Source organism: Antechinus flavipes, chromosome 4, assembly GCF_016432865.1.
Source record: "Antechinus flavipes isolate AdamAnt ecotype Samford, QLD, Australia chromosome 4, AdamAnt_v2, whole genome shotgun sequence".
Lineage (NCBI taxonomy): Eukaryota > Metazoa > Chordata > Mammalia > Dasyuromorphia > Dasyuridae > Antechinus > Antechinus flavipes.
Genome location: NC_067401.1, coordinates 460,047,502 through 460,062,251, shown reverse-complemented (window position 1 = coordinate 460,062,251; position 14,750 = coordinate 460,047,502). Strand labels below are relative to the sequence as shown.

Below are 14,750 nucleotides of genomic sequence, written 5' to 3'. Positions count from 1 at the left end.
GTTCACGGGGAGGGAGGAGGGCAGGGTTTATTGAACAAGAAATTAAGCAATGTTTGTAGTGTGGAAAGAAATCCTTTACAGTGAAGAGTTTTATTTTGGGATTATAGAGGTCATGTCAGTTTGGGCCTGGACTTGACCTTGGAGACCATTTCATCTAATCTTATCTTTTTACAGATTAGGAAAAGGGGCCATAGAGCTCACCCAGTAGCAAATGACCAAGGTGGGGGTGGGGATGACCTCAGACTTCACAAGAAAATGAGTTTTCCACTGGGCTGTTTCCATGCTCTCTATTGGAAGAGCTATTTCCTGAAAGTCCCAAAACTTGCAGCCGCTTCCACTGATGGGAAATAGGATGCTATTGAGAGATTATAGATGGCTGCCTTCCCTTCCCAGTGCTTCATGGTTCCTCATTGAGCACCAGCCACATTTCATTGTTACAATCCTGGAAAAAAGAAAATCTGTTTTTAGTTTATTTTGATCCTATTGGCAATTTAAAAATATCTGTCAGGAATTAAGGGCTTCTTAAAGGAAAAAAAAATTTTTTTCCAAATGAAAATAAAAGCCCAGTCATTTTCCAGAGCTCATGCTGAAACAGTTTAGAAAAGGCTCTTCTATAAAGTATACTGTTGGGAAAGCTAATGAGCCTGTCATAAAGTAATGATAATTTATTCAGATGACCCACACAAGAGGAGAGTAAAGCTGAAGATTGATTTAATGCCCTATAACCGTCACCTCAGTGACATCTGAAAGAGGCTACAGAAACTGGAGAAATGATAACAATTTTGTTTGTCCTGTTAAATGTTTTTAAATCGCCTCTGCCCCAGAGGGCAGAAGGTGGGAAGGAAAATAATTTGAGGTGGTAATTTCGCTTTTAAATTGGAGGGAGAAGGAAGGAAAATGTGGAAAAGACATAGTTATGTAAATATGGTAAGGAATAATATAATTCCACATGGCATATTATTTCAAAATATAATTTACTTTGTTTAATAACATGTGTATAACTACATGTACTGGCAGTTTTACAGACAGTCGGTTTTATGCATTCAGTTATTCTTATTCTCACCCATCTTTTTTTTTTTTTCCTTAAATTTCCATGACTACTTGCAAATGACCCATCCCACCAGCCCTTCCTAGGAGAGAATGATTCTGGACAGGATGGCAGAGTCCACCGAGAGGAAAAGATGAGGGGGTGGGTCTAACTTCTTCACCCAAAGATGGGCATCTTGCCGCTGCCCTGCCTCTCCTGGCTGGGTCACCAGACCTCTAAAGCGGGAGGTCCTCACCTGGAATCCAGATTTTTTTTTTTTACTTTTGGTAACTATTTCAGTACGTAATAGGCTTCCTATATAAACACTGTTTAAAAGCTTTAAGAACATGGTTCTGGGAAGGAATCCCAAAGCTCCACCCACTAAAGCCTTCAAAAGAAGGAGAACATTGGTCTTCTAGATTGAGCAAGAGCTAAACTAGTAGGTTCTCCTTTTTCAGATCTAAGGGACAGCTTCCTAACCCCGGGCCCCCGATGTAGTATGGATTTGAAAGACCTTTCAGGGTCATCTGATCCAGTCTTTCCATTTTCTGGAGGACAGAACTAACGGCCAGGGTGCTCACTTCCTGCCCAGTATCAGATGGTGGCAAAGTTAGGATTTCAGACTCCAGGTGACTGATTTAATTCTTTTTGTGAATTAAAGTGTCTTTTGTAATATTGAAAAGGCAGCTAGGGGGCGCAGCGGTTTACTGTTGAGCCTGAAGTCAGAAAGGTTGATTTTGCTGATTTCAAATCCAACTGCAGACACTCCCTGGCCATAGGATGGTTGGCAAGTCACTTACTCCCATTTACCTCAGTTTTCTCATCGATAAATTAAACTGGAAAAGGAATTGATAAACCACTACAGTGTCTTTGCCCAAAAAATCCCAAGTGGGGTCACAAAGCTGGACGCGAGTGAAATTGACTGAGCAGCAATAAAAATGATGTTGAGATCTGCATTTTTTTCTTTTAAGAAGGCTATGAATAATTAAATTTCCAATTCATAATGATAAGTGCCAAAATGCATATGGCTGTTCGGTCAGTAATAGTATTTTCTGTGATTCATAGTATATTCATTATGGATTTTGAAATGGTTCAGATGAATAATGTGATCTTCCCTAGAAGTTCAGTGCAGATAATTGGGTTGGACTAGGAATCACAAATTTTAGCTGTAACAAACTTAATTTTGTAAGAATGGAATTGATATCTTTAGCATTTTTAAAGGATGGTTTTTATATAAAGTAGATCTTGTCAGTGTCACCTACATGATCTCTTGATCCTCACAATACAGGGTTGAAGGGCTTGTTAAAAAAAGGGAATGGACCCAGGGAGGTCAGTGACTTGTGCAGGGCCACACAAGGGCTTGATTATTAACTACTGTATCCATTGCATTGAGAGATTTTGCTTTCTTAATGCTAGGTTTTCTTTGTAATAATCATTATTTATAAATAGCTTATAGTGAAGGATTGAAAAAAGAAAACATTAGGAATAATAATATTTATGTCTTTGAATTTCCACAAAGCAGCCCATTCGTAGAAATAAAGGAGACCTAGATTGGGCAATAGGTGGTATTCCTGTGACCAGAACACTATCTCCCTCACGATAGCCCAATGGCTGCCTTTTAGCCTAAACCCATTTGATAGTTTGGGCTCTTCGGGGATCAGAACTTTCTTTTGCTGCTCTTTGGCCTAGAGACATTCTGTTGTGGGAATTAGCAAGCAGGCTTGGAGAAGTGAGGGTCTAGGGGAGTTTGTGGTTAATTCTAATGTTGGTCTTGTAACAGTATTTAATCTGTGTTTAAAAACAATTTGACTTAAGTTCTGGGAGGACAGGTTTGAAATAAATGTTGAAATGCTTGTAAATGTTGTTAAACGGGTAAAACTCCAATTACCAATTGATTTTTATTTTCCCTTTTCAAATTTTGAAAATTAAGATTCATCATGAAATCAGTTGAGCTTTTCCAAAGCATAATTTGCTAATTCATTTGAATTTTTTCTGTTTTCTATATGAATTCAAATTCATTGTTTTCAAAATGTAAAGTTCTAGACTGTTGACTGGAACTGATACTTGTTTTCATTAGCTCACAAAAAAAAAAAAAAAAAAATCAATAAAAGCCAGTAACTTATTCCCTTCCATCTGAAGTTTAGCAGGGGTCCTGTCCCTGTTCCCCCTTTACCCATCCCAACCAAGGACATTTCTCTGTCACTCTTCAAGTCTGCAAACCTCTTTCTATCTATTTCTATCTATTCTTTTCATGTATCTGATTGGGATTTCTACTCTGAGGAGGATGTAAAGGGACCCAACTCTGGATTATGGGAACCATACCAGCATGGTTTGGTTTGGGTTGGGTTTTTTCCATGGGGAAAGCTAAAAATGCTGTTTGCTATATTATCCTTGAAGTTGTTCGAGCGCTTAGATGGACCATGGCACAAGCTCTGCCTTCTCACTGACATTTCTCACTATAACTACTGGAGGCTGCTGGTCATTTGGCAGTCCTTGGAGCTCATGAGCCTTGTGTGATAGGGGCATTAATGCAGCTAAAAGATCAGAGAGTTACTTGCTCTCTGTGTCTTTCAAAATGGCCATTTGCCTCATAGTCAATGATAGAGAAATGTGTGTATACTTACTGTTTCTGATGCGAAGCATTTGCCTGCCTTTGCCCCAGCTGTTAACTGAGAGCATCTCTTAGCAGAGGCAAGAGCTATTTCATCCTCCGGGGCTTGTTCTAAGGATTGTGGCCCATCCTGTCCACCACCATGCGGCGCCTCAGTCAGGCAGCCTTCAGTGAGCTGAGCTCTAGGGGACAAGAGTTTAAGATATGGATGACTCTCTCCATTCCCTGCCCAACACAACCTTGCTTTACCATGAACTCTTTACAAAAGGCAATTTGATGAAGTGGAAGGAACTTGGAGGCAGCCAGGCTAAGAATAGAATACTACTCTAGATGTAGGGCCTCAGCTTCCTTCTCTGTCAGATGAGCATCTCATTTCCCAAGGATTGTAGGGACCAGAGGAGTAATGCCTATGCAGTACTTGCAAATTTGAAAGCCCCTATTGACATGGTGGCTCTTATCATACTTCCTTACCTGAGCAGTTTTGTGAAAGACCTCGCCTGTCTTGCACTTTTATTTTCCTTCTGATGTTGGATCTGGGAAAAGGGAGGAATATATGAGCCTGGAAAAGGTTGACAAGTAGTGTCAGGGACAAAGGCTCTCAACCAAAAGCTTATCTGTCCTTATACTCAACCATTTATTCTCAGTTTAACTCTTGAAACATTATCTATTCTTTGTATAAGAAGAGTTCTTCATTTATTTCTCTTTTTTTTTTTATGAGGACCTTCATTCCTTTAAGTCTTCTTCCTACTGGAAAAGCTTTCACTCCACTGTGGCTGGCTAAGCAGACTAGCTGAGAATTCCTCCTCTCACTGCCCACTCTGGCTCTTTGATGGTACACGTAACCTGCCACTGTGCCATCCCTTCCAATTTGGGAGGCCTTGGAAGAGTCTGTGCCTAAGGGTTTCATGCTATTGGCATCTAAGCCAATTGAGTCACCAGTAACTTTCTAACTAAATCCATTTAGTTGTCCTCAGCTTGGACCTCTTTTCCATCAAATTTCTTTTCCTTAAAAATTTTCTTTCCCATTTCTTCTATGATCCTGATTCTTCTGTCCTTTGTGTCTTTCTATATCTTAATTCTATTTTCTCTTTTCCCCTTCTCTTAATCCTACTATCATTCCTTCTCATGGCCCTGATCTTAATGCTTTTTTTTTTTTACACACTTCCTCTTCAATTCTGAATTTCACTAATTGCCCATTGACTCCATTGACATCTTCTGCCCTGAGTTGAGAACCTCTCCTTGGCCCATTACCCACAGTTGCCTGTAAGACAGCTTTACTTGGTCGCCCCACTGACTTGAAAGCAAGCCTGTCTGCCAGGGCTGCAAGAGTTTGGGTTTCAAAAAATAATCACTCTTGCCTTTGTCCCTCCATATCCTATCCATCGCCAAAGTCCTGCTGATCCTTTCTCTGCAGCATGCTGGTGTGGCCCCTGTCAAAGATTGTAGTTCTGAGTCAGATGCTATGATTGATCATCTCCCAGATCTTTCTGGATTCTTGTTCTTTTGTGTCAACTACCACAGTTATCTCCATCCAGGCTCTAAGAGAGGCAGCCTAAAGTCCCAAGCCCCAGGGCCACTGTTTATGGGAGCAACCGCGTTTATGGCCTCCCTACAGTAACTGCTGACTGGCAACCACCAATGAGCGTGACAGAACCTTAACTCGTTGTGACAGTAGGACTTCCCACAGGGCAGAGGGAAATGTGACCGAGCCAAATGGGCCAAACCGTCAGCGTCACCTCTTCTCAGCCCAGAACCCCAGAAACCCATCTCCCCAGGCCTACTTTCCACTCAGGCAGTAGCTGTCTTCTAGAACAACAGGCTAACTGGCTACTAGCTCTGTAGCAACTTCCAACTACTGAAGGCCCCCAAAAAGCTCGGCCCTGTTTAAGGCTTCCTCAGAGATCAATAAAAATAGCAGATCTTTTTTACTTCTCCTCTTTTCCATATTCACCAAAGCTTAGTTTGGTCCCAAGTCACCTCATTCCTTGATTCATTCACTTTTTTAAACCCCTGCAAATCTGTCCTTACTCACTATAAGTGAATTCTTTCTTCCTGAGTAGATTATGCTGTACAAGGGCAGGGGCTCACGCCTTTTCATTCTTCTGCCTCTTCACCATCACCAGCCACAGAGTTTTTCATTAAGAAATTTTGACAACTATATGGCACAGACTTCCTTACATTTAAAAAAAAAAAAAAAACTATAAAGGGTTTTTTTCCCCAAAGCTTGCAAAAATTTGGGGGTTAGACTTTTGATGGCTTGACTATTAAGGCAGCCCTTCTAATTTCCATTTATTCTGTAATATTGAGGTTTGGAAACAAATGTGTTTTAGCGTGTGGCCTTGGGCACTGTGGACTCCGACGCTAACTTTGGGGAATGTTCCACAGGAAGGCGATATGCCGATTCATGAGCTCCTGAGCCTTTATGGCTATGATAGTGCTGTCCGGCTGCCTGAGGAAGAAGAGGAGGAAGAGGAGGAAGAGGAAGGGGAAGATGATGAAGATGTCGACAACGATGACAACAGTGGATGTAGCGGAGAAAACAAAGTGAGTAAACGTGTATGTGGCGGCTTTTGTTCTATCACTGGCAGCACCAGACACTGATGTTTAAATTAAGAATGGATTCGGCGAGCATGGTATTAGCATAAACTATTAAGTATTGATGGAGAATGTACTTAACTTGATTGATAATGAGGAAGTGACTCTCCCTGCTGCCTTTAGTGTGTTGGTGAAAAGACCCGGCTTCAGTTCAGCCTGTCCCTGGTGGTGCTGAGCTGTGGGGCAGTGCGGGGAACGTCACAGCCAGGGCCTCCAGGCTCATTGGGAAGGCCACGGGGTCCACCGCCCCCCACCTTGGGAACATGACCCTTCATCCCATTCCTTTGTGGACCTGTCAAGTCTGCCTTTGCCCCATCTCTCAGACATCCTCCTCTCCTGCTGCTGCCTCCATCACTGTACCCTACCCTTTGGCAGCTGCTGAGTGTTTCCGCTGTCTCCTCACTCCGGTGCATCCAGGCATCCGTTGCACGGCTCTCACACTGATCTTTGTTGTAAACAACTGTGGCTCCCCATTGCCTCAAGGCCCCAAAACAAACTTCCATTTGGATAGGAAAGCCCTCTGAGACCAGGCTCCTTCCCACCTTTCCAGTCCTCTTATACCACCCTTGCAAAAATGACTGTCTCCATCTCTGGACATTTTCCCTGGCTGTTTCCCGTTCTTGAGATTCACTCATCTCCCATTTCCTGGCTTCCCTGCTTTCCTTCAGGTCCTGCATCTGCATAAAGTTTTTTCCAAGTGATCTGCCACTTGGATAATGCCAGTGCTCACCTTCTGGGATCACCCCCCAATTTATCTTGTCTGTGTATTACGTTCTACCTTTCATTGGACTGTAGTAGATGGCATGGCATGGCATGTAGTAGATACTTAATAAATCTTTCTTGACTTGATCATGGGACCCATTGGACTTAATTATCTAAAATTTCCCTAAGAGAGGTCCTTGAACTCATTCTTCATATGTAACATTTCTCTTAATTAGGTTTAAAAATGCTGGGCTATTCTGAGTTAAATTGAAAGAATAAGCCTCCCAAGTCATGTTGCTATAACAGAAAGAGTCCTGCGAAAAGTTTAAAAGTCAGATAATAAAAAACTTTTGTCCTGGCCTCTTGCCTTGCTTAGTTACCATAGAAAATTTTTTCTGTATTGTCTTTCTCTTTTAAATGAGTTGGAAATATGTCAACTCTTCCTCAGGTAAAAAATACTGGAGAAATTTTCCTCAAAGCACATTTAGTTGTTTATAATATTCAAAAAACTAGAGTAATTTTGTAATAAAAATTAAAAACCTTTTGATATTATTTAAATTATTTTTATAATCTGAAAGCCCTTTCAGGTTAGCATTTATACAGCAGCTGTTTATTTAAATTAAAACTTATAATTTTAATTATTTGGCTAGTCATCAGTAACATACAATTTGTTTTTGGTTTTTGATTTTTTTTTTTTTTTTTGATCCCTACTGCTACATGAAGAAGGTTATTACAGTTTGCAGAAAAAGAACAGCCGGACCATCGGCCATCAGGACCATGCTTAAAAAACAAGGCTAATGTGGACCCGAATCCTTGAGGGTCTTATATTCTGGTCTCTCTCATATGGTGGTTGTTGATACTAGTTAAATTATTGCTTTCCTGTGCGTTGGTGTTATAAAGCTACTCACTTTTGTGTAAAATCACTTTGAATACACAAAATCACTTTTAAAGCTTAATTTTCTTATTCTTTTGGTCTTCAATTCAAGTATCATGTCTTAAAGCATCACACCTGATTTTGGGAGGAAAGAACTAGAATATAAAGCATGTGTATCATTTAGTAAAGCTTTCTGGTTTGTTTTCATACTTTGAAAATTTCCTGTTACTTTTCATATCATATACTGTGCATGAAGAAACAGTTATTAAGGATTTATCTCAAGAAGTGTCCGTTAGAAAAAGGTGATGGCTAGGGGAGGAGTCGCTGCAGAATGAGATGCCCCCTTTCTCTAAGACTTGGTCCTTTTGATGCAGTTACTGGCCCAGAGAAAGAGGGGAGGAGGCAGGTTATTAAGCCTGGCAGAGAGTGAGATCTCTTGAAAAGATGGCGGGCTGAGATGGGTATAAAGGATAAAACAGGCACTAACTCACCTCCTGAGAAAACCTTTTTTGTTAGATGTCACACTAAAAAAGGGTGGCTTTCATGGGGACAACCTGAAAACAGGCTCAGAGAGGAGGAGGATGGGGACTGCCGGGCATTTAGGATTACATCCTAAACCTCCCCTGAGTTTTTACAGCATACATCTGAAAATAAGATGGAAATAAGGGACACAGAAATTGACTGCTCGTGGGCAGCTCCCCTCCTCAGAGTGGTGTTTTGTCTGTGTGTTACAAAAGACTTTTATGACTTGGTGTGGCCGATTGTAGCAAGGGCCCGTGAGAGTGAAGTCTTTCAAAGCACGTTGTATTTGTACGTCTGTCCTGCCGACTTGGGTAGTATCAGGGGGCGAGTCAGTGGGCTCTCTGTGCTAGGTGTCTAATAAATCAGATGGGCTCTTTTTTTCTTGAAAATTCCAACCCTGTGTTCAACAGCCAGTCCCCATGACATTTTAAATAACATCGTGATCTTGCTGTTGCATAGGAGAATATCAAGGATTCCTCAGGCCAGGAGGATGAAACTCAGTCGTCCAACGATGACCCAGCACAGTCTGCGGCTTCTCAGGATGCCCAGGAAATCATCCGCCCGCGTCGATGTAAATATTTTGATACAAGTAGGTGATGTTTTGTGCTAATCTCTTTGGCTTGAGTAATTCACAGCTTCGTGTTTTACTAAGGTAAAGACCTCCACTGTCATAACCATTGTGTTCAGTTGCCATTTGCTTATTTTGGGGGTTTCCGACACTGTCCAGATCATTGGCTGAGCAGAGAGAGACAATCCTCTGCTGTCAGTGTGCTGGGAGACACTCTGCTCCTCCTCCTCTGCCTTTGAACCTCTTCACTCACGCTCCCTCTGGCTTTCTCTCTCCTCTCCCTTCTTTGGTTTTCTCTCTTGTGCTTTTCTGCCTTAGTCCTGCTGGGAGCACAGGCCCAAGGCTTGGGCCAGCCGGAAACTTTCTCATTAATATTTGAGAAGAGATGATCACGTTGAATTGCTGTTTGCTCTAAAGGGATCGTATTTCATCCTTTTAGTTCAGTACACCAAAAAACTTAAGTTCCTACTGCTTTCCAAGCCCCGTGCTAGGGACTGGGGAAACACAGAGGAGAACAGAGACGGCTTGGCTCTGGGTGAGTACAGCCGGTGAGGGCACACGGCAGGTACAGCTTGGCACAGAGCAGCAGGTGCTGGGAGAAAATGAGCGGTGTGGGGATCGATGGGACAGTCCAAGCACAGCGGGCTGTGTGGACGTGCTCGGCAATGAAGAGGGGGATGGGCGAGCAGTGTGAAGAGCAGGGATAGCACTAGAAAGGTACGAGAGGCAGTCGTGAAGGGCTTTGGATCCCCTCATAAAGAGTTTGGGTTTATCCTTTTGTTTAAAAACCTGGAGCCCCATGGGAGGATGTGGTCTGAAGCCGCCTCTTCCTCCTGTTCTTGTCTTCTGGGGCTAAAAAGAACAGACCTTATCCCTCCAAGGTGTGGCGTTCATAAGTTGAGTCACTTATTCACCTGATAGGAAACTCTTCTGGTGGATGCCATAGCATTCTGGGGCCTGGGAGCGAGGACCCCTGAGGACCTCTCTGATGGCAGAGGCTGGAGGGCAAGAGGATGCTGGTCTGTGAGAATACTGAGACGTGCTCATAGAGTGCAGGGACCATCCAGGCTGGTTAGGGAGACTGCTTCTAGCTAATTCTAGGATGTGTGTGTGAAAACCAGAACTGTTTCTACCTTCTTTTTCTTGTGCCCCTGACTATCAGCTTTTAAGGCCAGAATTCCACCCAGAGGGTCTGGCTCTGACCGACTTTTCCAGCCCTATTTTGGTTATTCCGTCCTTGCCAACCAGACAGAATCCCTCCTCTCTCATGGGACTTTGACTCCCAGAACCCTCATCTTCGAGACCAGGCTCAGGTGCAGCCTCCTCTCATTCTTCCTGAAATGATGATGCATGTATTTGTCTATGGCCACATCACCTGTCCCTTAACAACTCCTTATATGTTACAAAATGCAATTTGGGTACATTCGAGTAGTTGATAATAGATGGAAAAATTCTTAGAATTATATTGTGTTGTTCTTGCCAAAAAGAAAGGTGCAAATTACTTTAAAAAAAAATTCTGAAATTCAGCTGTTTTGTTGTGTGTTCTAGACAGTGAAATCGAAGAAGAATCTGAAGAAGATGAAGACTATATTCCATCGGAAGACTGGAAAAAGGTAGTTTGGGTCCAACTTGCCTTAAAACCAACTATCAAATCGTGTGGCAGATTATGGTCATGATTTTTTCAAAATAGATGCATTCATAAACTGGTTTTAGAATGTCTTTAATTTTAAGCAATTTTATCTCTCTTTCCATATACAGACCACTCTCTATGACACTATTTCAGGTGTAGAAGTGAGCCTGTGCAAAATCCATACCAGGGCATCACAGAGATGTATTTTCACCATGGAGACCCCTTGGCTCCAGTTGAGATTGTAGATTCAGACAACACATTTTAAAAGAAGTAAATGGTGATAGATATAGGAACATAGTGTGCATGAGTAGGATGATGAGACATCACAGATTTTTTGATATAGGCCTAATTTCAAGAAAAGAAATGAAATATTTAATGATGTTCCCAATTTTTAATTCAGAAAACAAGATTGTTGTGATTAAGGGCTCTTCCCAAGAGATAGCCCACATCAGAAAGTTGGAAAGGTCATCTGGTCTAAGTCATCCTCAAAAAAGAAGCCCCACTCTTGCCAAACCCCCATGGAGGGGGCACCCAGGACAGCTCACCTGCTGTGGGGACTCCCAGCTGCTAATCCCATCTTTCTGCCTCATGATGGCCTCTTGTTTCCCCACTCTTATGAGAGCTAACCATCCCCAGTTCCTTCATCCTATCAATCTGTGTTGTGGATTGGAGGCCCTTCATTATCCTGGTTCCTCTCCTTTGGACGCTGGTCCGGCACTACCCTGAATCTGTGACTCGATGTTCCAGGTTTGAGTCTTGTCCCTGGAAGCCCTGCCTGTTTGTGCAGCCCTGGGTTCTGTTCCCCTTTATCTGCTGGGTCATAGCATCGAGCCCATTAAAACCTCAGCCCTTTTCTAGCCCAACCTAAGTACAGCAGACCACCAAAAATAATGAGAATAGCTTTCCTTTATTTAGCTTCTGCTCTGCACCCGATACTGTCCTAAGTAAACGCTTTACAAAGAGGGTCCCAATTGACCCTCACGGAAGCCTTGGCAGTAAGTGCAGTTGTTATCCCCGTTTTACAGGTAGGGAAACTGAGGCATAGAGAGGTTAAGAGTCAGACTGTAAGGGGGGGGAGGAGGGGAGGAAATAAGCACAGAGCCTCTGTTGAGTTCCAGCTTCTGTGCTGAGCACAGTCTCTCTTTTTTTATTAAACCAATACGATCTCACTTGATTCTCATAACAATGCTATGGGGTAGGTGCTATTATTATCCCCACTGAGACAAACAAGTGAAATGATGTGAAGCGTCCAAGAGTAGATTTGATGTCAGACCAGGTGTTTTGTCCCCAGCTCCACTTCCCTGCTACCTGTGCTTCCCGAGGTACTATGCTTCCAGAGTTGTTTCCTTGAACCCAGATGTAACATTTAACTTTTATCCTTATAAAATTTCATCTTAGCTTGAAGGACCAGGCCATGTGTAAGAAACTTGAAACAGGAACATTTGGTGACACGTTTCTGTGACTTTAATAAAGAAGAACCTTTAACAGTGTCACTTAAACATATTTGTATACCCTCCTCTCTTCCCTTTTGTAAAAATATTTTAATTTTATTTGACTGATACCTTTGTTACCTAAGTTGGTGGTAGGGAGAACAAGGCTTAGTACTGAGCTCATAAATGAAAAGATACCAGAATTTTAAAATGGTTTTTGTGTAGTTTGAAAAGGTCTTTTTTTTCTCTTATTGCACAAGTTTTCATTACTTTGAAATTATTAGTTAAATGCAGTAAATTGAATGGTTTTTGAGCCACAGTATTCTCTAATCACTTGAATTTGGATCTGGATCAGTCCGACAGTCCTCACCTGTCTAGTAAACCTAAGGATTTAGTACTGACCCAGGAAATTCTGGTCTTCCTTTATGTTTTCAGTTCAGTGTAGTTTGGTCCAGGAGCTCCTGGGACACTTAAAGGAATCCCAGAGAACCAGTCAAGTCATCCCTTGTAGCTGAAAATTGGGTATCATCGGGGACTCTTCCGATCCCCCTGAGCCTCTGCTGGTTGAAGTCACTTGCCCAGAGGAACAGCAGACTGGCCAGATACTCCTGGGCTTCCCCCCGCCACAAGTGACCCTGTCTTGAGAATTCTGAAGAGAAAGTTCAGTTGTGCATCTCAGTGAAGCGAGAGATTCCAGACTAAAAAATCTGTTGGAGTTGTTGGGTTCTATAAGATCGAAGAGGTGTTTTGTACCTTCACAAAGTTAAAATCAGAGATAGGAGTGATCCTGGGAACCACCTACTCTCACCTTGAACTAGAAAGGATTCTGCTCATCTGGCCAGTGATTGCCCTGGCTGGCTTGGAAGACCTCCAGGGGAGGCACAGTAACTGCTCCTGTAGCCCGCTCCCTATGTAGTGAACTCCCTCTCTGGGGAGTACGGTTTCTTTACATCAAGCCTGAATCAATCTGTCTACAATGACCAAGCCTTGTCCTGATTCTACCCCCCACACACACACACCCCGGGCTAACCAGTACAAGCACTCCATCCTGTGATGTGCCCTCAACCAATGAGCACCTCCTGTTCCATCACCCAGTATGCCCCAACCTGGAGCAGATACACTAGCCTGTCTGATCAAACATTGCAGAGCTGTCACTTAAGCTTCTCCTTTTCAAAAAATTAGTTTTTTGTGAATCCTATTTGTTGTCTCTTAATGCAGCCACAAACTGAGTTTGCTTTCTTGCCTCACTTTACACTGTTGGATCATCTTGAGTTTTTAGTCTAGAAACAACTCCCACCCCCACTCACCAGATCTTTTTCAAAAAGACTTCTGTCTATTGAAGCCTTGTCTGTCTTGTATTGAGGAAGCAAATTTTTGAATTCCAGTGTGAGATTTTACAGTTTTCTCTCTTAAATAAATAGATTCAGCCCAATGTTCTGGCCTAAGGCACCTTTTGTACTGCAGTCACTTTGGGCAGATCGTGAGGAAGCTTTTGGACCACTTCTCAAAATCATTTCAAAAATACATAAGATTATAAAGGAGACCACTTATTTTAAAAGTTATCAGAGTGTTTCTATAAATGGACCTCAGTTTAATAACCCCTGCTCTACTGTCAGGAATTTTTTGGATCCTAACTTCTCAACTAGGGTGATGGCTACCCTTCCTAGCTTTGGGTTGGCTTCCCCTAGAGACCTACCAAGGTGACACTATTAATGACAGTTCATTGAGTCTTGTCGTTCAGTCAAGCCCAGTCCATCTGACTACTCTTTCAGCTTCTATCTTTCTCACAAGAGTAACATTATCTACTATATCATATATTGTGCTAAAATCCAGGTAAAGGACATTTTCCTCCCCCTCTATACCAGTTAAATACTTGTACCCAAAAAACTATAGCCTTAGTCTGACCTTGATGAGACTTGTCGAAGCCATGTTGACTGTTTATGATCCCCACTCCCTTTTCGCTAATCAGATGTCTTAAATGCATTCTAGATAAGCATTTCTGGAAAAATTCTCAAAGATAGGTTTCCACTGATAAGTCTTTATTCAAAAATGCAGTCTTTATTCAAAAATGCAGGTGTGTCTGTATAGGTAGGTAGACATTTAAAATCTCTTCTAAAATTGTACTAAATTTCTCATTAAAAAAAGGTTTTTAGTGACAGATTGATAGGTAAGGGGGAGAGACCTTGGGATTTGTGGTGCCGGTTGTAACAGGTAGGCTGTTAGAAACTACAGGTGAATTGGACAGAAGCCAGTCTGAGTGAATTCTAGGTTTCATTCAGGTTTGGTGCAGTTCAGTGGCAGAGAACATGTGGCCAGTTTTCTAGTAAGGAATTATTAAGCACTTGCCCTGATGGCCAGTTCCGGATAGTGAGCTCTGCAGGGTCCACATGTCCCTGTTCTGTTGGGAGAGAAGACTGGAACCGGAAAGCAAGTTACCAGCTCTTGTAAAATGGAGACCAAGAGCTCCACTGGCTGGTGAGAGACCATGGGCTCATTTCCTAGTTGTCAGCACCAGAGCCCATATCTCCCTGACTACTTTGATTAAATCAGAATGGGGAAAATGAAGCTGTTTAACATTCCTGTTGGCAACCTTAGAGTGCTTAGCCCCTTCTCCAGATTCCTTGCACTTGAACTCTTGTTCAAAGACACGTTTTTCTTAGTGCAGTAGAACAGACACCCTGTCTAGTAGGTGAGTTTGGATGTGTTCCACTATTCACATGGCTCTGTGATCTCAGCAAAGTAGAATCTGTCTAGCACACTGTGTTGCTCATCCAGGACTGAGCTGATCATC

The 14,750-nt window shown here is 42.4% G+C and overlaps 1 protein-coding gene across 5 annotated transcripts in view; it reads left to right on the top strand.

Annotated features, from left to right (window-relative positions):
- MIER1 (MIER1 transcriptional regulator) overlaps positions 1 to 14,750 on the top strand; it is a 58,497-nt gene that overhangs the window by 17,474 nt on the left and 26,273 nt on the right. For 4 of the 5 annotated variants that reach the window (XM_051999473.1, XM_051999475.1, XM_051999477.1 and 1 more), the window contains 3 exons: positions 6,024 to 6,182; positions 8,791 to 8,920; positions 10,448 to 10,512. In XM_051999473.1, coding sequence (XP_051855433.1) covers positions 6,024 to 6,182; positions 8,791 to 8,920; positions 10,448 to 10,512 — 354 coding nt within the window. The remainder of the gene's footprint in view (positions 1 to 6,023; positions 6,183 to 8,790; positions 8,921 to 10,447; positions 10,513 to 14,750) is intronic. The other variant, XM_051999474.1, reaches the window with a different exon arrangement.